Below are 25,549 nucleotides of genomic sequence, written 5' to 3'. Positions count from 1 at the left end.
CTTTGGCGACATCTACAGGTATAGGGATCAGCGGTAATTACAAGTGTGGCCTTTAGTGTCGCCGTGACTCGCCAAACACACCAAAAATGCAGAAAACATAGAAATATAGAAGTTGACTCCCGCTCATAGATTTCGATATAACTCTGGGTCATATAGGTCTATGTTCCTGCTCCTCCTGGTGCTAACCGACTAGTATCAGTACTAAGGAGCATGTAGTCCCCCATTGTTGTTGTTTTTAGAAGACATCACGGACCGAGGGGGGCGGGGGGGTTGTTTTCCGCAGATGTGTGTCTTATACCTCAATGCCAGCCGGATGGTTTAGAATTAAAAAAAAAAAAAAAAAACGTTTTCGGGATTCAACAACACCGCAACGTATGGATGATCGGCCAAAAGCAGTACGTTTTTGCGTGAAATGCCGTTCTTATGTGGACTGACTGTTCTAAATAAGTTTTTCCATATATTCTGAAATGGACCGCACACAGGACTGTCATATCCCAAATTTTAACTGCAGAGGGCAGAAAACCCCATTTTGGATTTAGTGTACATTACAATGTTTCTTTAGGTTTTTCTCAAGTGTTGCCATGTTTAGCATATATTAATTAAAATATATAAGTGCTGTCAATCGATTAAAAAAAATTACTAATTGCACAATATTCTGTAATCAGTTGCGATTAATCGCATTGGTTTTTCTCCTGAAGACTGCAGCTTATAAAACCACGGAATTAATGTCGACTCAACACACAGAGACGATATTTAAATTCAAAGACTATTTTATTACGTCCTTTTAGCTTTGCATGAATGCTGCTTCTCTCCAAGATTAGCAAAAATAATAAAAACATGAATTAATAAACATCTCACATCAGTCTGGGTTTTGTTAGAGTCCACCACTTTGAGAATTTCAATATTTCTAGAAACAAAATTGCAAACTTATCGCATCAACAAAGTGGCAATAATATACTGTAGTGTACACGCATGCACACACGAGAGTAACACTCAGAGAGAGAGATGGTACACACACACTTGCACTTACACCACATACAGGTGAGCCAGGGGAGCGAGAGAGAGAATAAATTAGTATTTTCCCTGCAAGTATTTCCTCCAGCTTTACCAGTTTGGTGGCTACTGGTCAGCCAACATGGCAACCTGCTGTTTTGCTGCAGAATTACTTCTGTGGTCGTTAAATTCAGCTTTACAAAGTAAAGCTAATGACTTTCACTTACTCAATCAGCCATCGGGTAACATTTTAAGTTGAAACTCTCTACCTTAGTATTATTCCACTTGGTATTGTGCTGCTCTGTCGTCACGGTGCTGCGCCCATCGACGCTGCAAACGCTACTGCTTCGGTAAGGGATTTAAAAAAAACAAAAAAAACGGAAGTAAACAAAACTGTGTTAATTCCGTAACATTTTTCAACAAGTTAAATGCTTCAAAACATATTATTAAATTAACGTGTTATTTTTTACAGCACTAAAATGTCTTTATTGCTCGTTACTGAATGCAGACCAATAAATGGAAATCCTAGAGATGCAACCTGGACATTAAAATCATTACAAATGGGATTTATTTCTCAGATTTTTCCTTTTTTCCTTTTCCTCCCGGCGGTCCTCAGTCCAATGTTGGGTTCCTAAATCGCCCCTCGATTATCAAAACTTTGAGAACCGATGCTTTAGACTAAGGACTTCTCCAAAAGCTCTTTGGAGGCCGCAGTAAGCCAACCTGGAGTCCAATCTATGTGAAGTGATTGGGTGTGTTGGTTAAAGCTGCTCTCCCTGATGAAAACACATTTTTATTATTCTTTCTATTATTGTGAAGATCAGACTTTAGACCAACTTATGCAGAAATCCCAGTAACCCCAAAGGGTTCAGTCTAATGAAAACTGTGACTTCAGTATACGACCAGTTCACAGAGAGAAAATGTACATTTTAAAGGTTTAAATTCTACGATCTGAGCTTTCAGTGATGCTTGTGTGTGTGATGCTGTGCACAGCCGAGGAGGACGAGGATAAGGAGGATGACTTCCGGGCCCCCCTCTACAAGACGGTGGAGATCAGGGGGATCCAGGTCAGGATGAAGTGGTGCTCCACCTGTCGCTTCTACAGACCACCACGCTGCTCCCACTGCTCGGTCTGCGACAACTGTGTGGAGGTGCGATCACACTCAGACAGCGTGGTGGGGGGGTCTGTGTATTCAATGTGTCCACTGACGTGATGCTGTGGTGGAGAAAGACACAAGTGGTCAGCGTTCTGAAACAAGGTTTAGGCTCCAACACAGTAAATCAGACTCACTTGTGACAGTTTCTTTGTGAATCTGACCACTGGCAAACATCTACAGCAGGGCTGGTCCAACAGGTCCTGGAGGGTTTCTGTCCTCTAAGTTTACAAATCAAATCTTCATTGACATGGACCGTATCGACGGCTCGTTCAGACCTACTATGGGCATGCCAAACCTGTAGGGGGCAGTGTAACGAGAAGCATAATGCCATGCTAGCAAATCAGAATTCTGGAAAAACATGGCGTCACGAGTTGTGAGGTAAATCTTTTATCAATATTCTCAAACCATATCACGATACCCGATATATATCTTGATATTTTGCCTTAGCGGATGAGGATTCTATGTCTACATCAATAATGTACGCTAATATTTAACTTGGATGCAAGGAGGGGGAATCACAACGAAGTGAATCTTGCCAATGCAGTATTTATTAAACAGCATTTTTCTTCACTCACTTGAATAAGCTTTCTCTGCAAAATATTTGTGACCAGGTAGATTATATCTTGGATCAAATGTGTTTTCTGAATCCGGTCTTTTCAACCACTATAACTGGGACCATGTCTTCTCTATGTGGTGGGTTACCGTGGAGGGTGAAGGGAACCCCCGCCGTGATGTGGGAGGCGTTGAACCGTGGGGGGCCGGTTGGGTACCCGGAGGGGAAAGCCTGGGCCGGGCCGCCGCAACTGTGTTTCCGGTCTGAGTTCCGAATGTGGGCCCCCGGCGTGGAGCTGAACGTGGAATCCACGCGACGCCATCCTCCCCTGGGCGGGTGTCCCAGCAGCCACCGGGACGACCCGTGGCGGGGAGATCAATGGGCAGGCAACACGGGCCCGTAGCGTTCGTCCAGCTCCGGAGCTGGACGGAGGTGTTGCCTCGGGGCGACGGGAACCGGCCGCCTCGCCTACTAGCACTCTGCTAAGCTAAAGCGTATGACGTAGCTCTCGCGAGAGAACGGGATGTCTGTAGGTGCTCTTGTTTTGTCTCTGAGAGCCCGCCAACTGCAGCCGGCAATTCTAACCTGCGGCTAAAAGCTACAGTATGATCCTCAAGTTTTCACGATAGTCATTTTCTACATCGCACAGAGAATAAGCCGCGATACATCGAGTATATTCAATATATCGCCCAGCCCTATCTCCGTCTACCCCGCTTTAGGTGCAAACAGAGACCAGGAGTTTCTCTAAATCTTTCCTGTGGCTCAGTTCCTCGGAATTAAAAAAACTTTAACAAATGAGATGTTTTCAGTCTGCGCTGTGGAATTAACTCCAGTCAGGAGAATACAGGTAAAATAGATAAACTGTTACTGCCACACAGAACAAAACCAGATCAGTATCAGTCATCATGTTTGTGCTTCCTTCTATCTTCATTTTGTACTCATTTACTCAGTCTCCCACTCACTAAAACAAGCGGCAGCTTTTCTTGTTTTGCTTTTCCGTGAAGTGTAAGATCAGTCTGAGCTCTTCCACTGCCCTGTCACCATGCAGGACTTTGACCACCACTGTCCCTGGGTCAACAACTGCATCGGCCGGAGAAACTACCGCTACTTCTTCCTCTTCCTCCTGTCGTTGACGGCCCACATCATGGCTGTGTTTGGCTTCGGCCTGCTCTTCATCCTCTACCATCGACAGAACATCGACCGCCTGCACGCCATCGTCACGTATCCTTCAACATGCTCCACTGGATTAAACCTCATCTCTTAGTTAAATGCAGCTCTACTCTCAACTGATAATGTGGAAATAAAGATTGCTCTGAAGCTGATGTGAGGGCCGGAGATGCTCCTTGACTCCTGCTGCGTTCAGGCTGGCTGTAATGTGCGTCGCAGGTCTGTTCTTCATCCCTGTTGCTGGGCTCACAGGCTTCCACATCGTACTCGTGGCCCGAGGCAGGACCACCAATGAACAGGTTATGGCAGCCTCTTGGTGTTTTTACTCTCATGTGAAGTAAACCCAGCGATGCTGGAGTCAAACACCATCTACATACAAACATGGTCCATAAAGTCAGTGTGCTGAGACAGATTTCAGTCAGTGTGTTTTAAAGATCATTTATATTTATATTAGGTGCAAATCATCATGTTTTCTAACTAATTATAATCCATTTTATTTATAAGCGCCTTTCACACCACTCAAGGTCACCTCACAAAAGTTTAAAACAATATAAAAACCAAATTAATCAATGTGAGTCGGTGTAATTCTGACATTCCAGCAGCTTGTTTCACTGGTTTTACGATCACGTGGAGATTAGGAGCTGCTCTGTGAGATGTTTGTCCAGGTAACGGTGACCGTCGGTGTCTGCATGCACATCGTCTCAGGTAAACAATCTGTCCAATCGGTCCAGAGCCCGGTACTACGACGCTGGATTTTCTCTTAACGAGATAACTTCAAGGATTAATCCTGGATTTTCCGTACTACGACGCTCGCTCATTCCTCACCGGGATAAATCACCCTGGCTGAATGTCTAACCTGCTCCCGAGCTGGCTATGATCACAGGAAGAGGTCAGAGCTCCGCCTAATGACCAATCGGATCTCTTTGAAAATGACCTGCCCATTGTTAAATGATGGTGATTGGTGCGCTGTTTCAATTCAATTCAACTTTATTTTCTAGTGGCAAATACAGCACAGGTTCAGCGCGGAGCTGCAGCCGAGAGGAGAAAGTGATCAGAGCGATCTTTTTGACATAATAAAATAAATCCTCATCACTGAGGCTTTAAAGGATGTTCTTGTTCTTGACTTGTTCCAAGTCTGTTTAGGGTTGATCTGGAAGTTAATGATAATGGTCACGCTGACAGAACTGCAGAAACATGAATTTATGAAACGCAGAACTGTTCATGCCTTCACGGTGACCAATTAATATTTCAACACAAAACAAAGTCACATAAATCAGCTGAATGTAAAATATAAACTAAAAGAAGAGCAGTGGGGAAGTTCTGCTTCATACGGTTCTGCTGTAATGAAGTGAAACTGACTGATCGCAGTGCCGTCCGTTTCTATAGCCGATGAATTAATATCATTCGATCTGACAAAGTCAGGAATGTTCTGGCTTTGAATTGCTTTTAGCCTGGTGGGTATGTTTTCATTTTTCATTTTACCAGAGGATAATTGATCCTTCTGTAATCTGTAGACTGCGCTTCAGAGTCTGTGTGTTTGATTGGTCAGACGCTGCAAACTCCGCCCCTTTCATGTGAACCCGCACGCAGGTCTGGGTTGGACCAGTGAGTTGATAACCTGCTTGGTAGTAACGGTGACCAGGATCCAAAGTGTCTGGATCAGTAAACCAGGAAACAGAGAGAGATCCTGGATATGTTGATCTCGGTTCGTAGTCCAGGACTCAGGGGGGTATTCCAGAAAGGAGGTTCAACAATCTCTGAGTTGACTGACGCTGAGATGGGAAATTCAGAGTTTCCAGTTCCAGGACAGCTGATCTGAATTACTTCAATCAACTCAGTATGTGAACCTTGGGTGCTTCCGAATAGTCCCTCCTTTCCTCCTCTTACTTTTCCTTCACCCCGTGGATGACGTCACGGGGTGAAGGAAAGGTGTTAGGAGACTTCCTAAAGGAGTTGGGAAAGGCGATCCCGTTGTTGTGACAGTCAAACTGCACTTCCACTCTGTGACGTAATAATTATCCGTAGGTAAGCGACGTCTGCCGTGGTGAAAAACTACAAATTTCCGAAAATGGACCCCAGAAAGCGCATTTCTACCACTTTCCCCTGTGCCTCGAACCGCTGATATAATGTCAAATATCACAAAGTAAGAATTTTCTTAAACACTGCGCGGTTAAGGAGATAGGAAAAGGAGATCGGAGGTACTATTCGGATGCCCCCCTTGAGTTACGCGAATGCACCACCACAATAAAAAGCCATCATCAATGGAGCCCCGATACCACGGGTCACTATGGCAACAGACTGAAGAGTTATTTTACTGTAAAAGTCCCAGTGGAGGAGAGACGACCGGGAGAAAACTGCTGTCAGAGTCGACGCACAAGTTTAAAGGCATCACTCCATTAACTCAACATTTAACTTAAGACCACACAATACAGGTAGAAATAATAAATACGTAAAATCTGAATTTCATTGCGGTGCAATCCAACAGGAGAAAGGCGACTTGGAAGCAGCTAAATATGAAATATAAAAACATCTTTCAGAATGAAAAAGGCTTTTATTTATATATGCTTTGATTGTACTTCATTCTGATTTTACTTTTAGCATTTAAATACTACTCCTCTTCCTCCTGTGAGCTCACCACCCACAGAGGCAACCGTAGGGGTTGGGTGCAATGTGGATTGGGTGGCAGTCGACGGCAGGGGCCTCGACGACCTGATCCCCGGACACGGAACCTAGCTTTTGGGACATGGAACGTCACCTCGCTGGGGGGGAAGGAGCCTGAGCTTGTGCGGGAGGTAGAGAGATACCGGCTAGATATAGTCGGGCTCACCTCCACCCACAGCTTGGACTCTGGAACCCAGCTCCTTGACAGGGGCTGGACACTCCACTTCTCTGGAGTTGCCCGCGGTGAGAGGCGGCGGGCTGGCGTGGGCTTGCTTATTGCCCCACAGCTCAGCCGCCATGTGTTGGAGTTCACCCCGGTGAGCGAGAGGGTTGCGTCCCTACGCCTTCGGGTAGGGGACAGGTCTCTGACTGTTGTCTCGGCCTACGGACCGAACAGCAGTACAGAGTACCCGACCTTCTTGGAGTCCCTGGGAGGGGTGCTGGATAGTGCTCCAACTGGGGACTCCATTGTTCTATTGGGGGACTTCAATGCCCACGTGGGCAACGACAGTGTGACCTGGAAAGGGGTGATTGGGAGGAACGGCCTCCCTCATCTGAACCCGAGCGGTGTTCTGTTATTGGACTTCTGTGCTAGTCACAGTTTGGCCATAACGAACACCATGTTTGAGCACAGGGGTGTCCATAAGTGCACTTGGCACCAGGACACCCTAGGCTGGAGGTCAATGATAGACTTTGTGGTCGTGTCATCTGACCTCCGGCCACGTGTCTTGGACACTCGGGTAAAGAGAGGGGCAGAGCTGTCAACTGATCACCACCTGGTGGTGAGTTGGATGCGCTGGACGGGGAGAAGGCCGGACAGACTCGGCAGGCCCAAACGTGTCACGAGGGTCTGTTGGGAACGCCTGGCCGAGCCCTCTGTCCGCGCAGTCTTCAACTCCCGCCTCCGGGAGAGCTTCTCACGGATTCCGGGGGAGGTTGGAGACATTGAGTCCGAGTGGACTATGTTCTCCACCTCCATTGTTGAAGCTGCTACTTGGAGCTGTGGTCGCAGGGTCTCTGGTGCCTGTCGTGGCGGCAACCCCCGAACCCGGTGGTGGACACCGGAAGTAAGGGATGTCGTCAAGCTGAAGAAGGAGTCCTATCGGGCGCTGTTAGCTCATAGGACTCCTGAGGCAGCTGACGGGTACCGGCAGGCCAGGCGGGCCGCAGCCCGGGCCGTGGTGGAGGCAAAAACTCGGGCCTGGGAGGAGTTCGGGGAGGCCATGGAGGAGGACTATCGGTCGGCCCCGAGGAAATTCTGGCAAACCGTCCGGCGCCTCAGGAGGGGGAAGCAGTTTTTCACCAACACCGTTTACAGTGGAGGTGGGGAGCTGTTGACCTCAACTGGAGATGTCGTCGGGCGGTGGAAGGAATACTTCGAGGACCTCCTCAATCCCACCATCACGTCTTCCGCTGAGGAAGCAGAGGCTGGGTTCTCAGAGGTAGACTCGTCCATTACCCGGGCTGAAGTCACCGAGGTAGTTGCTAAGCTCCTCGGTGGCAAGGCACCGGGAGTGGATGAGATTCGCCCTGAGTTCCTTAAGTCTCTGGATGTGCAGGGACTGTCGTGGCTGACACGTCTCTGCAACATTGCGTGGCGGTCGGGGACAGTGCCTCTGGAGTGGCAGACCGGGGTGGTGGTCCCTCTTTTTAAGAAGGGGGATCGGAGGGTGTGTTCCAACTACAGGGGGATCACACTCCTCAGCCTCCCTGGGAAAGTTTATTCCAGGGTACTGGAGAGGAGGATCCGGCCGTTAGTCGAACCTCGGATCCAAGAGGAACAATGCGGTTTTCGTCCAGGTCGTGGAACACTGGACCAGCTCTATACCCTCCACCGGCTACTCGAGGGTTCATGGGAGTTCGCCCAATCAGTCCACATGTGTTTTGTGGACCTGGAGAAGGCGTTCGACTGTGTCCCTCGGGACGTCCTGTGGGGGGTGCTCCGGGAGTATGGAGTCCGGGACCCTTTGCTAAGGGCTGTCCGGTCCCTGTACGCCCGGAGCAGGAGTTTGGTTCGCATTGCCGGCAGTAAGTCGGACCTGTTCCCAGTGCACGTTGGCCTCCGGCAGGGCTGTCCTTTGTCACCGGTTCTGTTCATAACTTTTATGGACAGAATTTCTAGGCACAGCCAGGGACCGGAGGGGGTCTGGTTTGGGGACCACAGGATCTCGTCTCTGCTTTTTGCAGACGATGTGGTCCTGGTGGCTTCATCAAACCTGGACCTTCAGCGTGCACTGGCGCGGTTCGCAGCCGAGTGTGACGCAACTGGGATGAGGATCAGCACCTCTAAATCCGAGGCCATGGTTCTCGACCGGAAAAAGGTGGCTTGCCCCCTTCAGGTCGGTGGAGAGCCCTTGTCCCAAGTGGAGGAGTTCAAGTATCTCGGGGTCTTGTTCACGAGTGGGGGGAAGATGGAGCGTGAGATCGACAGGCGGATCGGTGCAGCGTCTGCAGTTATGCGGTCGCTGTATCGGTCCGTCGTGGTGAAGAAGGAGCTAAGCCAAAAGGCGAGGCTCTCGATTTACCAGTCGATCTTCGTTCCTACCCTCACCTATGGTCATGAGCTTTGGGTCATGACCGAAAGAACGAGATCCCGGATACAAGCGGCTGAAATGAGTTTCCTCCGTAGGGTGGCTGGGCGCACCCTAAGAGATAGGGTGAGGAGCTCAGTCACCAGGGAGGAGCTCGGAGTAGAGCCGCTGCTCCTCCACATCCAGAGGAGCCAGCTGAGGTGGCTCGGGCATCTGTTTTGGATGCCCCATGGACGCCTCCCTCGGGAGGTGTTCCGGGCATGTCCCTCCGGTAGGAGGCCTCGGGGCAGACCTAGGACACGCTGGAGAGACTATGTCTTTCGGCTGGCCTGGGAACGCCTCGGGGTCCCACCGGAAGAGCTGGAGGACGTGTCTGGGGCGAGGGAAGTCTGGGCTTCCTTGCTTAGACTGCTGCCCCCGCGACCCGGCCCCGGATAAGCGGAAGAAAATGGATGGATGGATGGATTTAAATACTACAATTAAAATGTATTCAGTAGCTACTTCAAGTAGTAATTTAAACCAGTAACAAACTGATGTTTGAACGTGTCCTCTCTTAATATCCTACTTAGTAGATTAACAATGTTTACACATTTATTAGACTGGAGTGTGACGATGTGTACATCAACCCTCAATAAACTAATGAAATATTACACACACACATTCACACATACATAAATATATAGGCATTACTTTATTTATATAACCCCCTCCCCAAAAAATAGTTTTAATTTGTTACAGTGCAAGGGTGACTCCTCTAACCGCTCTACACACTGTTGCTTTACCAATATTATAAAACAACCGATCATTTCACACAAAGAACGTAATGCTGTACATAAAATGTGCTCTGATGTGAGGCACTGGTCGATTCAGGAAGGAATTATTACAGTCAAAACAAATCTAATCTGGGCCGGAAGACTCTTGTGACATAAGTTATCTCAGATGATTTCTGCCTCGATGTCGATTGGGTTTGGAAATAATCCGTTTCTAGTAGCTGCTTCAGGTGGGAGGAAACGGTAGAAACTCTGGGTTTCCTCCACAAAACCTGCCAGCTAGCAGGGTCAGTTCAGAGTCTGTTACCGTGGTGACTGACCCTGAGCTTCATTAAGCTCTCTTTCAGGAAGGGAAAACTCAGAGTTTCCCTCATTTCAGGGTTAACATGCTCTGAGTTTTCACAAAACCCACTCTCTGGAATACCCCCCGAATAACCAGGCTGGAGTGTTTCATGTTGGACAGCTTGGTGTGAATATTAGCAGAGTGCCTGTTTCTGCTGTCTGTATAAAAGTCTTCTGCCTCCATCTTGTTTTCTACAGGTAACAGGGAAGTTCCGAGGAGGAGTGAATCCTTTCACTAACGGCTGCTGGAAGAACGTCTCCCATGTGCTGTGCAGCTCGCAGGCACCCAGGTGCTGTGCCTCTTTTTAACAAAAGTCAGATGACAGAGGAACCACCAGGAGTCTGTCCAGAAAACCGTGTTGAGAGTATACTATATAGTATTTTATACACACTCAAAGAGCCAGTTTACCCAGAGAAATCAGGCTAAAAGACTCACTCATAACATAAACAAATCTCAGGTGTGATAGCAAACACACACACACACACACACACACACACACACACACACACACACACACACACACACACACACACACTGCCACTGTCTGTCATTAAATAATATATATTAATTCTAGTAATAAGTATATCAAAGTATATTACTTATTATATTACACACACTGGAGATACGAGCTACTGTAAATAAGAAAAAAACTAGTTATTATTGGGAAAGTAACTAAAGTTACTTTGTGTAGTTGTTTTTCTCAATCACTCATCCGATGTCTGTTCCTACTATTTGATCAGGCTTGACCATGTATCAGGAGTTACACTCTTACATGTTAGTACTATCGCTCGAGTAATGTGACGTCTCTCAGTGTAAAGTGATAGTACTCGAGCGTTGCGTGCTCTTTCTCGGCTCAGGATGTTCCTGTTCTCACTTTTCAACAATCCTCCAAACCTTCAGCTCATGTCCTGTGTGAAGCTACAGACTTCTTCACTGAGCTGATATCAGCGGGGATCTCAGGCTTCCTGCTTCACACCCGCCGATCACTGAGTGGAAGTTAATGAATAAGCTGAAGTTTATGGAGGAGAAGGGGAACACAATGTGAGACCGGTTACGTCTCACCACAGCATTGCCGTTCAAAGAGAAACTGGTCGTTGCACCTGTGGATCTCTGCTGAAGATAATCTGAGGCCACGTTTACACGTACTGGGGTTTTTAGAAAAATGGATATTTCCTCCTCCACATTTACAAAATACAATCTTCAGTTACACAAACCCGCATATACACCTGGTGCTACTGTGAGCATGCCAAACCTGTAGAGGGCAGTGTGTCAAGAAGCGAGCTAATCAGAATCCTGGAAAAAAACACCACGTCAGAAATTGTGCCGTAAATCTCCACCTAACCCTCATTAGATACAGACAGATCTAATCTAAACAGATCTTAATATCTCCACTGTGGCCGGAGTTTTCCAGAAATCATCATTTGTTGTGACTCGTAGCTGCGATTATGTGCAATTGCCCAAGGCCCAAACACAGAGAAATATCACCGTTTTGTAAATACCTCGGTACGTGAAAACGTGGCCTGATTCAGAGTAACACCTTCAGTCTGGCCAGAGGAGAAAACAGGAAGTACACAGGCAGGTTCAAGAAGTCACATTCAAGTACTGCCCTCCAATGGACTGTGTATTCAATCACTTAAATGAGTGTTTTTGACTGAACGCAATATGTGTAAAGGGTTAACAGAGTCTCTAGAGTCGGCACATAGAGCAGGCAGTTTGTGGATGACCTCATGGTATCGTTCTCTCAGCGCTTTTCACTGTATCAGTGAGCGGGAAACCCAGCAGCCTAAACAGTGTGTGTGTGTGTGTGTGTGTGTGTGTGTGTGTGTGTGTGTGTGTGTGTGTGTGTGTGTGTGTGTGTGTGTGTGTGTGTGTGTGTGTGTGTGTGTGTGTGTGTGTGTGTGTGTGTGTGTGTGTGTGTGTGTGTGTGTGTGTGTGTGTGTGTGTGTGTGTGTGTGTGTGTGTGTGTGTGTGTGTGTGTGTGTGTGTGCAGGTATTTGGGCAGGAAGAAGTGTGTGCAGAGTGTGTGTGTGCAGCCTCCCTTCCTGCGGCCGCAGCGGACCGAGGCTCAGCTGGCTGCCAAGATCCTGGACAATGGTATTCATGGAGACCTGCACAGGGTGAGGAGAGGCACACGGGTTTCGTTTCATCTCTGCATACATCCAGGTCACATCGGGGAGGCCCTGCTCGACCTCAGTCTGAAGTCTCGACCTCCTGCTGGTCCGGGTGTCGGGCCTGGGCCTCATCTTTCCACGGTCACTGTCAGCAGAATGTCTCTGGGGTGTTCTCGTGTACCATAAACAGTGTACCATGTTATTGTGAATTCAATACTCAGGACCCGTTTACACGACAACAAATTTGAGTGTATCTGCAAAAACTTTCTTCCCTTTTGGGGGGTCCGTTTACACGACACCAGTGTTCTGATCCACTGTATCCACAAAGTTTTTAATCCGGCTCCCAAAGTGGAAAGATTCTTTCACGGCGCTAATCCCTCCTGCAGAGACTGATGGAGGCTACAGAGCCTGTTACTGCTCATCTCTCCCCCTCCCTCCTGCTCTCCAGTTGTAAACAAACATGGCGGCCGATAGTGGTACGACCCGTAGTGGTACGACCCGTAGTGGTACGACCCGTAGTGGTACGACCCGTAGTGGAACGACCCGTAGTGGTACGACCCGTGGTGGTACGACCCGTGGTGGTACGACCCGTGGTGGTACGACCCGTAGTGGTACGACCCGCGGTCCATATTCTAGTTTTATCCTCCAGATCAGTAGTTTAATAGTTGAGACTCTCCCTGATATCATCCGATGCCTCATCAGTCCATACTGATGTCAGGTTCTCTCCATTTTCTTCACCTTTATAGTGTTTTGTATCGTCTGTGGAGTTTCATTACAAAATCAAGCAACAGCGCCCTCCAGTGGCGCGGCATACTAACTACATCGTTGTCTCTTTGTCTGCTGCTGCAGTGGAAACACACTCCTTTATTTTAGCAGGTTAGGTGTTGTCATGTGAACCGTTGTCATGTAAACAGGGCCTGAGCTTTCAAATCATAGACAGGATCATAGATTCCTGTTTTTATCTCAAACGTGTTTGAGAGTTTTGTGTGTTGGGGGGGGGGGGTCATTGTCCACTCACCTCTTATCTTGAACACAACATAGAAATGCAGAGTGAAAGCTAACATGTGTTTTGTTTCCAGTCTAAGTCCAGTTTGGAGATGATGGAGAGCCAATCATGTGACGCTGAGCCGCCGCCTCCTCCCAAACCGGAGCTGCGTTACCCTGGAATCACCCGCGGAAACACCGAGGGTAACTTTAGCCAACGGCGGCCTGCAGCTCGGACTTTGAGTCTCATTGTGGTTCTGACATCTTGTGTCGGTTCTCCTCCAGAGTGCAGTCTGCTGAACAAATCCCCGCCCACCCCCACCATGTACAAGTACAGGCCCACCTACAGCCCCGGCAAGAACCACACCGCTCTTACACACGCTTATGCCAACCAGGTATTAACCCCACCACCACCTGCAAAGTGCCTTTTGTTTTTGACCAGAGGACGTCTGCTTCCATTTGTTTGTGCTTCTTGTGTCACTTTCATTTCTATCTAATGCATCTCCTTTTTTTTTTCCACTTTATTCTCTGTTGGACTTCTTGCTTTGGTTTCTCAGTGGCTTTCTTTTGATCCATATAAGTAAGTGATTATTCTGAAAGCATTTTCTCCTCTTATCTTCCCTTCTAACTTACTCTCCTCTGTTTGTTCTGGACGTGGGGAATACTGTGGGAAATGTCTCAGATGAATACTTGCCGGGAAGCTTTTTGTTCTGCACAGCAAAATATCTTCACAGCATCAGTTCTTTCACTCAGAGCATCACTGTCATTGAGTTAGAACCAGAGGAGTTCATGAATAATTAGAACCAGTAACGTTCAGGAGAGAATCCATGTGAACAACCTGTTGATCTCCATATTTCTTTTGTTTTGACACTGAGAACTCACATAGTGGACCGATGCAGGAGGGGAGCCTTGAATAAAATAGCAATAGAAGTGTTAGATTAGACTTTTTCTGAAATGTACACTGGTGGAAAAAAGTTTTCAGACGACCTTAAAAAATGTACAAAATCTCAAATATTGTCATAAATATTTGTGGAAAAATCTTGTCGTGTTTCAAATAGTGTGGCTGCATGAGACAGGCACACAAACAAACATAATATTTATGTTTATGGTTTACAAGAAAAACTATCAAATCTAAATTCTTGACCGTTTCAATATTTCTGCTCTCATCGAAGTCGACAAATCCCAGAGAATGTGTGCAAACAGAACCAAAACTAAACAAATCATCAAATGAATATTTAGTTGTCCTGCCATCAGCCGGCAGTAGAACTCTAATCCTGGCTGCATGTTCCCCACAAGTCTTTCACGCTGTTGAGGGGGAATCTTGTCCCACTAATCTTCTATTACTGCTTTTAAGTCTTGGAAATTCTTTGGTTTTCATTTTGAAACAGACCATCAGAAAATCCACCTCAGATTTCCAAAGAGGCTCATGTCCGGAGATTGAGCTGACCACTCCAAGACCTGGACCCTGTGTTCCTGCAGCCCGGTTCTACTGGGCCTGGATGTGTGGCAAGAGCCACCATCTTGTTAAAACATCCAGTTTTGACCTCGACGTGCAGAAGGGAGCATGAGGGGTTCAGGAATGGCCCAATACTTAGCAGAGTTTAATGTGCCATCACAGACAGTGAGATGACCAGCAGCACTCATGCATCCCCAAACCATGATACTGCCTCCTCCATGCTCGACAGTAGGTACTTTACATGCTGGAGATAATGCTTCATGTGGCCTGTGTACTCTCACGTTAGCAGGAGGAAGATAAAGCTGGAAACTTGACTCATCTGACCAGTGAAGCTTCTTCAGTGAAGCTGCTCACTTCTTGTGCGCTTGGGGCCAAATGGCATCAGGCTGGCCTCCGCCTCTCATTGGTCAGGGGCTTCATGACAGCTCTGTAGGACCTGATGTAGAAGACGGCCACGTACAGTGCAGGTGGAACACTGGACACCAGTTTGGTTTGACCACTGCTGCTGAAGCTCCTGTGATGTCATTCAGTGGTTTTCCTGCACATGCGGATCAGGATGCGGTCAGTTCTTGCAGGTTTAGATCTTGGTTCGTCTTCCAGTCTGTTGGTTCGTCTGTATTTCTGCAGAGTATCCAAGTGCTGAAGAGCTGCATCGGCTCTTCCTGGCTCTCTTGCGGCAGCTCTCCCCTCCCTGGTTGAGAATCTGTGTATTCAGGCGTGTTTCCTGCAATAGGTTCCTTGTTTTAGCCTTTTTTTTGTTTTGTTTTGTTTTGTTTTGTGTCTCTAAAGAACTTCCACATGTGCTGGTTTTCTAAAGACACAAAGCAACAAACATGTGTCTTTTGATAAAAAGCAAGACCTTCATTAGTGGACTACTGGTACCAAAATGATCCAGTACTCAAAATGTGTTATGTATTCTTATGGAACCAATCAAGTTCAACTTTTTAATTGGTGTTTTAGGATTGATTTGGTGGTTTGGCTGTTACTCTACTTAAAGAAAATACATTTGAAGACCTAAGAGTGATTCTTATTGTATTTTTCCACAAATACACGGGGTGTCTGAAAACCTTATTCCACCACTGGAGTTGTTGCACTTAAAACCTCAGGCTGCTCCTGTGACCACTGCTTTAAACGCTCTTAGACTGAAACATCGATATACTGAACCAGTGCAAACTGAATCAGGAATAAGTACCTGGTTCATGGCTGGTGAGGCACTGGCTCCTCTGGAGTCAGAGCTCCAGTTGTAGGAACTCAAAAGAGCATCTTATTCCACTGTTCATCCAACAGCATGCAACTGGTAATGCTTCCTATCCCGTCAGCATTCCTCTTTCAATTACACAAACACAGGAACACATTTGTCCTACAAAAAAAGTTTATTTTATAGAAATGGATAGCACACCGTTCTTGTGTCTAAGCAATTTAAATTTATTGTAAACAAATGAAGGTATAGAGGTGTGTGCAGCACAAATTACATTTTGAACTTCAGTAAAAATTTCTGTTTTTCAAACTTTAAATTCTGGTGCTTTAATGAATTTTAATAAAAGTTGTCTATCAAAATGATAAGAAAGAAAAAAAATCTTTTAGGCCAAAAGTTTAGTGATCACACACTTGAAACTGTCAGTTTCCGTACGCCCCCTTGAGGTGAGGCAGAGTACTGCCTGCCTCACCTGCTGACATTTCTCTGCCCTTTCTTGTTACAATCAGCCCGAACAATTCTCTCACACATACAGTAAAGACATTATACTAACTGGAGAGGGTCATGCTGTGTGCCAAATATTTCTATAAAGTTCATATTGGCGATATGCTGAGGAACAGAAACAGGCACGCGTCACATGACCCAGTTTGTACTGGATCGCCCCGTCAGATATGAGGCACCGCTCTCCACTGCCTCACCCAGGATTTCCGCCCACAAAACTCACATTCTGTGGTTTTTACTTAAGGAAATGTAGAAAAAGGTGAAGCGTCATACTGAAAATACATCTTTAGAACCAATCAGTGGAAAATATTAATATTTATTTTATGTACTTTTTCTTTCTTTTTCCCTGACCCTTGACCGCATGTCACTGCTCCACTCATCCACAGGCTTTCTCACTCTGGAGTAACTTCTCCGAGGTTAGAAAACAAAGAGCTCGATAGTGTCCGTTATAACAGAACCAACTCATGGCACATTTAGAGAAAAACAACAATCCCACATTAGAAAGCAAAGTAAGCAAAAACCTCCCATTTACCAGGAAGAAAGCTGCAGGTGATACACAAATCCATTTACTGAGTAAACCCGATGATTCTGATCCACTTGTCGAATTAGAAGTTTGTCTTAACGATATAAAAGCCTGGATGAGCTGTAGTTTTCTGCTGAACTCCCATTCTACTTGTAGAAAACCTAGGAAGAAACCTTGATAAGCAGTACTCTGAGAGCAGGGTTGCAAAGGGGCGGAAACTTTCCATGGGAAGTTAAGCTGGGGAATTTGGGAAATATTCCAAATTGGAAACTTTCTCTAGGAATTAAGGGAATCTATGGGAATTAACTGGAAATATGAGGTAATTTAAACAAACTGTATCATATACAAACATAAATGTAAATATTTGTGTTTTTGTCATAAGCAAACATCCATGTAAAATAATACAATTAAGAAACATGACATTTCAACTGATTTATTTGAGTAGAACTTTAGTTTTAATTCTTCAATAATGAACAATCGATTATTTTAATGAACAACAAAAACATGAACATGAACTCCCCCACCCAATCAAAAAGTAAAATGCCCCCCCACCCCCCCAAAAAAAGTCCCATTCAAACTTTTAAATGAAACTAGAAGAAACAGCATTTGAGGGAGTTATAATAAGCTCGCCTCTTAAATGGTAAATAAAATGAATATTATCGTTACATTGAGCAGCTCACTTACCAGCGAGCCAGCTACCATATCATTACATTATTTAATTTTTGCAAGTTAAACAGTAATACCATTATAGATCAAATATATTTACCCCATAATATTATATAAAAAAAACTTACTTGACTTTATATAATCTGCAGGCTCACCTGTGTGGCTTCAAAAGTCTTGTGCTTTGGGCTGAAAGTGTGAAAGTGTGGCCTCCAGGGGTGAAGCAATCATCTGCATGTGATGGAGGAGTGCACGGTGCATGCAGGGGGCGTGGCCTCAATAGCCCTGCAGGGGGCGTGGCCTCAATAGCTCTGCAATAAGCAGTGCTGTGTGCATGTGATGGAGGAGTGTACTTGTATTAAATCTGGTTGTTTTAGCCAAGATTATGTTACAATATATTTTCTCCAACAATATTTAAGTTCCCTGTTGAGGGACAACCTTCAATTTTTAAAATGTATGTTTTATTCCCATAAATTCCCATTAATTTCCATAAATTCCTGTTAATTCCCATGGAAAGTTTCCAACTTTGAAAATTCATGGCATTTTGCCGCCCTATGTGAGAGCCTAGTGTTGTTGGGTAATCTGGGACTAACGGCTCTTCAACATGTGATGAAGCTGCTTGTTAAGAGCTTTTAAAGTGAACAAAGGATTTTAAATTCTGTTCTAGATTTACCAGGAATACAACGAAGAGAAGCTATAATTGGAGTGATGATGGAGCGTTTCCTACAAGAAGTGTGTATAATGGGAAGACATTAGGTCCTAAAGCAGCTCTGGAGAACGCCACGTTTCACTTTGGTCTAAGTTCAGAAGTCATCAACATGAAGGAAGTGGACTCTAAACCAGTTTAGTTCTGAACCTTTAACCACCAGGAAATGTTCCCGTCTCTGTAGTAGGATGTTCTGATCAATAGTATTAACGCAGCACTGAGATCTCACAGGACAAGAACAGAGACCCGTCCTTTGTCTGAGGCCGTGAGAAGATGATCAGTAGCTGTGACCATCTTCATCAGGAGAGGAGGTGCTGCTCTGCATCGAACCCAAACTCTCTCTTTGTCGTCCAACATGAAGAAGGATGAGGCCGAAGTAACTGGATCATATCGTTTTATTCTTAATTCAACTTAATCCAGTGGTGGCCTGAGTGGACAATGACTGCTTTCACACAGTATTCATGTCCATGTCTCCCCACCCGTCTGTCCAACCCTCCTCCACTTCTTCTTAGTTGGTTTCGAGTCGCCATTTCCACTTTAATTCTCTTTTTTAGTAGTTAGAACCCCCCCTCCCCCCTCCCCCCCACTAACCCCCCCACCACCACCACAGAAATAAATTACACACACACACACACACACACACACACACACACACACACACACACACACACACACACACACACTGGAGCAAGAAGGAGAAATGATGTATTTTAAAGAGCTGAAACCTTTTGAAAGGTGTTTGTCTGGTAAAAACCTGAGAAGTTGCTGGAATTGAGTTAAAGACTTCTCAGATGTGATCAATCATAGATTCAAACAACTGATGGAAATTATACTTTGTTGATTTCTGAAGTTGATCAAATGTTCCTGTTTTCCGAAGCTGTAATGTTTCTGTAGATGTGAGTTCTCCTCTTTACTCCTCATGGAGGCTCAGACTCCTCGGAGGACATGAGGAGGTGGACGTGACTGCAATGGGACATTTAGCTTTGTTGGATGTGAGAGCAGAGGACAGGTCCCGTCCTGAAACGCTGCTCCTCCTTCCTAACTCTCCTCTCCTCCCTCTCCTTTCCCTCTCCTCCTCTTCCTACTCTCCTCCCTCTCTCTACTTTCCTCCCTGACTTCATCCCCCTCCTCCTCCTCTCTCCTCCTCCTCCTCCTCCTCCAGCTGAGTCGGGGGGAGAGTGTTGGCAGTGCCAAGGACTCCTCCTCCTCCACCTCCTCCCTCCTGCAGGCGAGCCAGCAGCCGGGTTTCCGCTCGCAGCCCAGCCTGGACCGGAGGGACCCCCCGCCCGACCGGGGGAGTGGGGAGAGGAGGGAGGTGGGATGCAGAGAGGGGGGTGGAGGGGGTATCCCCGGGTACTCCCTGGGCGGGCGCTCCTATCCCTCCTTCTCCGACCCAACGGTGCTGTCCGGAGCTGCGTCCCGGTCTTCCAGCTCCACCCACACCTCCACCGGCGCCACCCACATGTCCGAGGCCACGTCGGCCAGCTTTAAGAGCCTGGCCAACCAGACCCCCCCATCTCACCACCCCTCCCGCAACGGAAGCCTGTCGTACGACAGCCTGCTGACCGGGGGGGAGGGGTCTGACGCCCCGCCAGGCCCGGCTGGCCCCGACGGATCCTCCAGGAGGGCCTGCACGGCCTCCACCGGGGGCTACAGCCCCTCCTTCCTGACGTCACAGCAGAGAGACGCTGAGAGGCAGTCACCCCACCACCACCGCTCCTTCCACCACCACCAACACCCTTTCCTTCACCGCTCCTCCTCCTCCACCTCCTCCTCCCCACCGGCTCCTCCGGAGAGGGAGCACCTGCTGGGTGAAGCCCACCCTGCACACGTCAACCAAGGCTCTGGACCCCCTACCTCTGCAGCCCCACCTCCCCCACACCACCACCACCACCACCATCATCATCACCACCACGCCCACCACCACCACCACTCCTCCTCCACCTCTCGTCCCCCACGCTTCGCCGCCCCCCTCGCACCCCCCCACCACGCCTACCCCTACCGCACCCGCTCCACCGATACCCCCCTGGGCACCTCCTCCACCACCCACCCTCCCCGCTCCCCGCACCCCCCTCCCCTCGGGAAGTCGCTCTCGTACTCCAGCGCCGCCGCCGCCGAGATGCAGTACCGGCTCGTCCGCAAGGCGTCAGCTTCTGCCGGGGCCAACGCAGCGGGGGTGGGGGGAGGAGGAGGAGGAGGAGGAGGGGGAGGAGGAGGGGGAGGAGGAGGGGCGGGGGGGAAAGGAGGAGGAGGAATTCAAGCCCCAAAGTGAGTATGTTCATCTTTTGTCAGGATGATTGATTTACTGCTAACACAGAAAACTCCACCCGCCTGCCTGAAAACTACTACCAACTACCTGATCGACTGCTCCTCTTCCTGCTCCTCCTCTTCCTCCCACTCCTCCTCCTGCTCCTCCTCCTGCCAGATCTCCTGTGAGTTCCTCTTTCTTTCATGTGTGAAGTTGCAGTGTTTGTTCTCCTGTAGACACATGAAACATCAGACCATAGAGCAGTGAGCTCCTCTGCTCCTCTCTTCTCTCCTTTCTGCTCCTCCTCTCTCCTCCTAACTGCTCCTCTCTACTCCTCCTCTCTCCTCTCTACTCCTCTCTCCTCCTCTTCTCTGCTCCTCCTCTCTCTTCTCTGCTCCTCCTCTCTCCTCTCTACTCCTCCTCTCTCCTCTCTACTCCTCCTCTCTCCTCCTAACTGCTCCTCTCTACTCCTCCTCTCTCCTCTCTACTCCTCTCTGCTCCTCCTCTCTGCTCCTCCTCTCTCCTCCTCCTCCTCTCTACTTCTCCTCTCTCCTCTCTGCTCCTCCTCTCTCCTCTCTGCTCCTCCTCTCTACTCCTCCTCTCTCCTCTCTGCTCCTCCTCTCTCCTCTCTACTCCTCCTCTCTCATCTCTGCTCCTCCTCTCTCCTCTCTGCTCCTCCTCTCTACTCCTCCTCTCTCCTCTCTGCTCCTCCTCTCTCCTCTCTGCTCCTCCTCTCTCCTCTCTACTCCTCCTCTCTCCTCTCTACTCCTCCTCTCTCTTCTCTACTCCTCCTCTCTGCTCCTCCTCTCTCCTCTCTGCTCCTCCTCTCTCCTCCTCTCTCGTCCTCCTCTCTCCTCTCTGCTCCTCCTCTCTCCTCTCTGCTCCTCCTCTCTCGTCCTCCTCTCTCGTCCTCCTCTCTCGTCCTCCTCTCTCCTCTCTGCTCCTCCTCTCTCCTCTCTACTCCTCCTCTCTACTCCTCCTCTCTACTCCTCCTCTCTCTTCTCTACTCCTCCTCTCTACTCCTCCTCTCTCCTCTCTACTCCTCCTCTCTCCTCTCTACTCCTCCTCTCTCCTCTCTGCTCCTCCTCTCTACTCCTCCTCTCTCCTCTCTGCTCCTCCTCTCTCCTCTCTACTCCTCCTCTCTCCTCTCTACTCCTCCTCTCTCTTCTCTACTCCTCCTCTCTACTCCTCCTCTCTCCTCTCTACTCCTCCTCTCTCCTCTCTGCTCCTCCTCTCTCCTCTCTGCTCCTCCTCTCTACTCCTCCTCTCTCCTCTCTGCTCCTCCTCTCTCCTCTCTACTCCTCCTCTCTCCTCTCTGCTCCTCCTCTCTGCTCCTCCTCTCTGCTCCTCCTCTCTCCTCCTCCTCTCTCCTCTCTGCTCCTCCTCTCTGCTCCTCCTCTCTGCTCCTCCTCTCTCCTCCTCCTCTCTCCTCTCTACTCCTCCTCTCTCCTCTCTACTCCTCCTCTCTCCTCTCTGCTCCTCCTCGCTCCTCTCTACTCCTCCTCTCTCCTCTCTACTCCTCCTCTCTCCTCTCTGCTCCTCCTCTCTGCTCCTCCTCTCTCCTCTCTGCTCCTCCTCTCTGCTCCTCCTCTCTCCTCTCTGCTCCTCCTCTCTGCTCCTCCTCTCTCCTCTCTGCTCCTCCTCTCTCCTCTCTGCTCCTCCTCTCTCCTCTCTGCTCTGAATCATTTCCTCCTGATTGACGGCTGCAGGTTCTCAGCAGCTGTGAGACGATGAGCCGGTTCTTCATGTTTTCTTCAGTCTTCCTGGTTTCAAACCAAAGACCAATTAAAGGAGCTTAAATTAACATTAAACACTGCGACCGAAACATCCGTTAGTAAAAAGTTCATATTCAAAGAGACTCTTGTTATTCTGCTTCAGTAAAATATCTGATAATGGGCCTGGTTCCTGCAGTTATCGAACAAACATAGAAAGTATATGGAAAGAATAAGGAAAAGTCCAATTTATTTTCCTTGTGTGGGAAACAACAGGAGAGGTTCTGAGGTGTGGACCGCTCCGTCACGTAGGAACCGCCTCTAGAGGGACCATGTGGACAATGATCCATCTAAACCTGTTCAATCTGGAATCTTGGTCACTTTTGTCCCGAAGGTTTTGATTGTTATGAATCTTTATTCTGACTCCCAGTTCTGCAGCATCACAATATTTAAGGAAAGATTCTGATCGACGTGATCAGATGTTCTGATCGACATGATTCAGTTTAAACAACCAGGAGTGAAGCGAGGCTGTGAGAGGTGTGTGGATCGTGCGGTGGAAACTGTTTTCAGTTCCTGCTCGCTTCACTGCTTCTCCTCCGGGTGAACAAAGCTTCTCACGTTTCCTTCAGATCAGAAGTGTCGAACTCACACTTCCTCTCTGGTGGAACAACTAAACAGTCCTGAATGGATCCAATCTGGAAGATCAATCTGTGTAATGTAATCTCATTCAATCTCATTCAATCTCATTCAATCAGCTCAGAAGGTCTCCTGGTTCAGTGAAACGTATAACTATAGACTGCTCCGCAAGAAACCTGCTCATAGGGAGGAAACACACACACACACACACACACACACACACACACACACACACACACACACACACACACACACACACACACACACACACACACACACACACACGCTCGTCTGTTGTTTCTGTGGTTGATGTGTTAGAGTTATATCCTACTGTGACCGTGTGTGTGTGTGTGTGTGTGTGTGTGTGTGTGTGTGTGTGTGTGTGTGTGTGTGTGTGTGTGTGTGTGTGTGTGTGTGTGTGTGTGTGTGTGTGTGTGTGTGTGTGTGTGTGTGTGTGTCCATCCTCAGGGGTGACGAGCTGATCCAGGTGAACCCTCTCAGTCGGACCAATGGCAGTCAGCCCCTCTCACCCCCCTCCTCCTCTTGCTCCGCCCCCTCCTCTCCGTCTCACTTCACCAGCGGGACCGCCCACCCCAGCGCGACGCCGAGCCCCGCCCACCGGTCTCAGGGCGGCGGAGTGAAGAAGGTGACAGGTGTGGGCGGCACCACGTACGAGATCTCTGTGTGAAGGGCAGCGTGAGCAGCGAGGGGGCTCTGGTGATCCGGACTGTAATCCACCCCCACCCTCCACCCCCCCCCCCCCCCCCCCCAAACAGTTGGTCTCACTGGACTGGAGTCAGGGGCTGGACCCCCGCCACAGCACAGAGAGGGACTGGAGGAGTGTGTGACGGAGGAGTGAGGACAAGGTGTTGCAGTGTGAGTGAAGGAGGCGGTGAAGGGATGAACTTGCCTTCAAACACACCGACCGCGTGAAAACCAGAGAAACATCACGTAATCTTAATCTACTGAACCTCCAGCCGTCTGGCTTAAGCTGCGGGCCCACCGCACCTTTTGTGTTGGGACGGGCCGGGGCGGGATGGGTTTTCGTGTGGTCCCACTGAAAAGTGGGCGGTACGGAAAAACAACCGCGACCACAGGCTACGATTTTCCGTCACCCCTCCGTTGAGGTACCCAGCACTGAGGACCGGGTCTGTGAGGGGAAGCGACATCACAGCTGTCTGCTGATTGGTCGTGACGATCGTCACTCTCAACTTGCCCGCAATTTTTCATCGGCCGTAAACCCTCCCGTTGTTGTTTACATACGCCCCTTTGCACTCGCTGGTTGTTTTGTGAACTGGGTTTATTGAAATGTCAGCGTGCGAGACAACACTGCAGTCTTTCAACGAGGTGCAGACGCTCCTCTCAGTAACAGGAGGAGGAGGAGCTTCAGCAGGAGCTGGACGCTGCGGTTCACAATGAGAAAGTTTGTGCTATGTCACAGAGAACGACTCGGATGGTCGCAGAGCTGCAGTCGGGTGAAGCCGGCCAACCTACATGTTAACCGTACGGTCTGTGGTGCGACCGCGCCACAGAGTTGGGCCTGGGTGCGCTTTGCCCCGCCCCGCTCCGGCACGTACCGCGCGGTGGAACCGCGGCTGAACACACTGACAGCTCCTGTCTGAGGATCCATTCTGATCCAAATAAGGGAAATGACATCACTCTCCCATTAAATAAAATAGCCGCCGCTCCGACTTGTTCTGTCATCAACTGACCAGCAGGTGGCAGTAAAACAGGATTAGCGTGAGGTTGAAATCTTATTGAATAACTTATTCTTAAAGTGAATAAGATGCTAATCTCTTCAACCGTGAACTTGGGAGTCGAGAGCCGACTGACCGCTGTCCGGTGTCCAGCAGGTGACCCGTGGAGCAGAACCGGGCCACCTGCTGGCCATCGCTGTAAGAGCAACCGTGAAGTGGAATTAAAGTGAAAGCATTAAAACCAGAAGAATGAAGAGAATAAACTTCTACTAAAGACAAAGAGATGTTCCTTTAGATCCCAGTAACATCGACAATAACCACAGCTTTCAGAAACAGGAAGGATCATGTAAGTTTGTTCACATGTCGGTGGGTTTGATGGCAGATCTCCTGATGATTCACTGACCTCCTCAGAGTCGAACCATGAAATGAGCGATATTGGACCAAGTGAAAAGTGTGTGCGTGCGTGTGTGCGTGCGTGTGCCTGTGCGTGTCTCCATGTTTGTACAGGCTGGTGTGATTCGTATATTGTGAACAGTGGACTGCAGCATGCACTTCTCCAGCACCGCCACTACAGGGCGCTGTGATTGGCTGGTGAACAGGAAGTGAGTGGACACGTGCGGTATAAATCCACGTTAAAGACTGAGTTTTCTAGAACATGAATTCCTCGAACAATTGCCTTGATAATTCAAGTGTTGTTGTTTTTTAATTGTACTTATTTAATTTGACCTTGTTTTCTATGAATTTCTATGGAATATAGCTATTGATAAATGAAGACTTTTTAAAATGGCCTCTTACGTCTGTCAGTGTGAGCATGATTAAAATCCAGATGTGTGGCGGCTCTGTGGCGCGTCGTGAAGCTGGAACGTCAGAACCAGCGGGGTCCCACAGTCCCAGCCGGCTTTGTAACGTCCATCACTGGTGAGATTAAAGATCTGATCTGGA

General features: G+C 48.3%; 1 protein-coding gene across 1 annotated transcript in view; it reads left to right on the top strand.

Annotated features, from left to right (window-relative positions):
- zdhhc5a (zDHHC palmitoyltransferase 5a) overlaps window positions 1-25,549 on the top strand; it is a gene marked incomplete at its 5' end in the record, with an annotated part of 28,842 nt that extends 3,293 nt beyond the window's left edge. The window contains 9 exons of the mRNA XM_080463992.1: window positions 1,987-2,144; window positions 3,752-3,924; window positions 4,067-4,169; window positions 10,373-10,464; window positions 12,166-12,292; window positions 13,366-13,474; window positions 13,556-13,665; window positions 19,477-20,582; window positions 23,379-25,549. Coding sequence (XP_080320118.1) covers window positions 1,987-2,144; window positions 3,752-3,924; window positions 4,067-4,169; window positions 10,373-10,464; window positions 12,166-12,292; window positions 13,366-13,474; window positions 13,556-13,665; window positions 19,477-20,582; window positions 23,379-23,598 — 2,198 coding nt within the window. The 3' untranslated portion in view covers window positions 23,599-25,549. The remainder of the gene's footprint in view (window positions 1-1,986; window positions 2,145-3,751; window positions 3,925-4,066; window positions 4,170-10,372; window positions 10,465-12,165; window positions 12,293-13,365; window positions 13,475-13,555; window positions 13,666-19,476; window positions 20,583-23,378) is intronic.

The sequence above is a fragment of the Lipophrys pholis genome (genome assembly GCF_963383615.2).
Source record: "Lipophrys pholis genome assembly, chromosome: 5".
NCBI classification, from domain to species: Eukaryota; Metazoa; Chordata; class Actinopteri; order Blenniiformes; family Blenniidae; genus Lipophrys; species Lipophrys pholis.
This window is presented reverse-complemented; position numbering and strand designations above follow the sequence as displayed.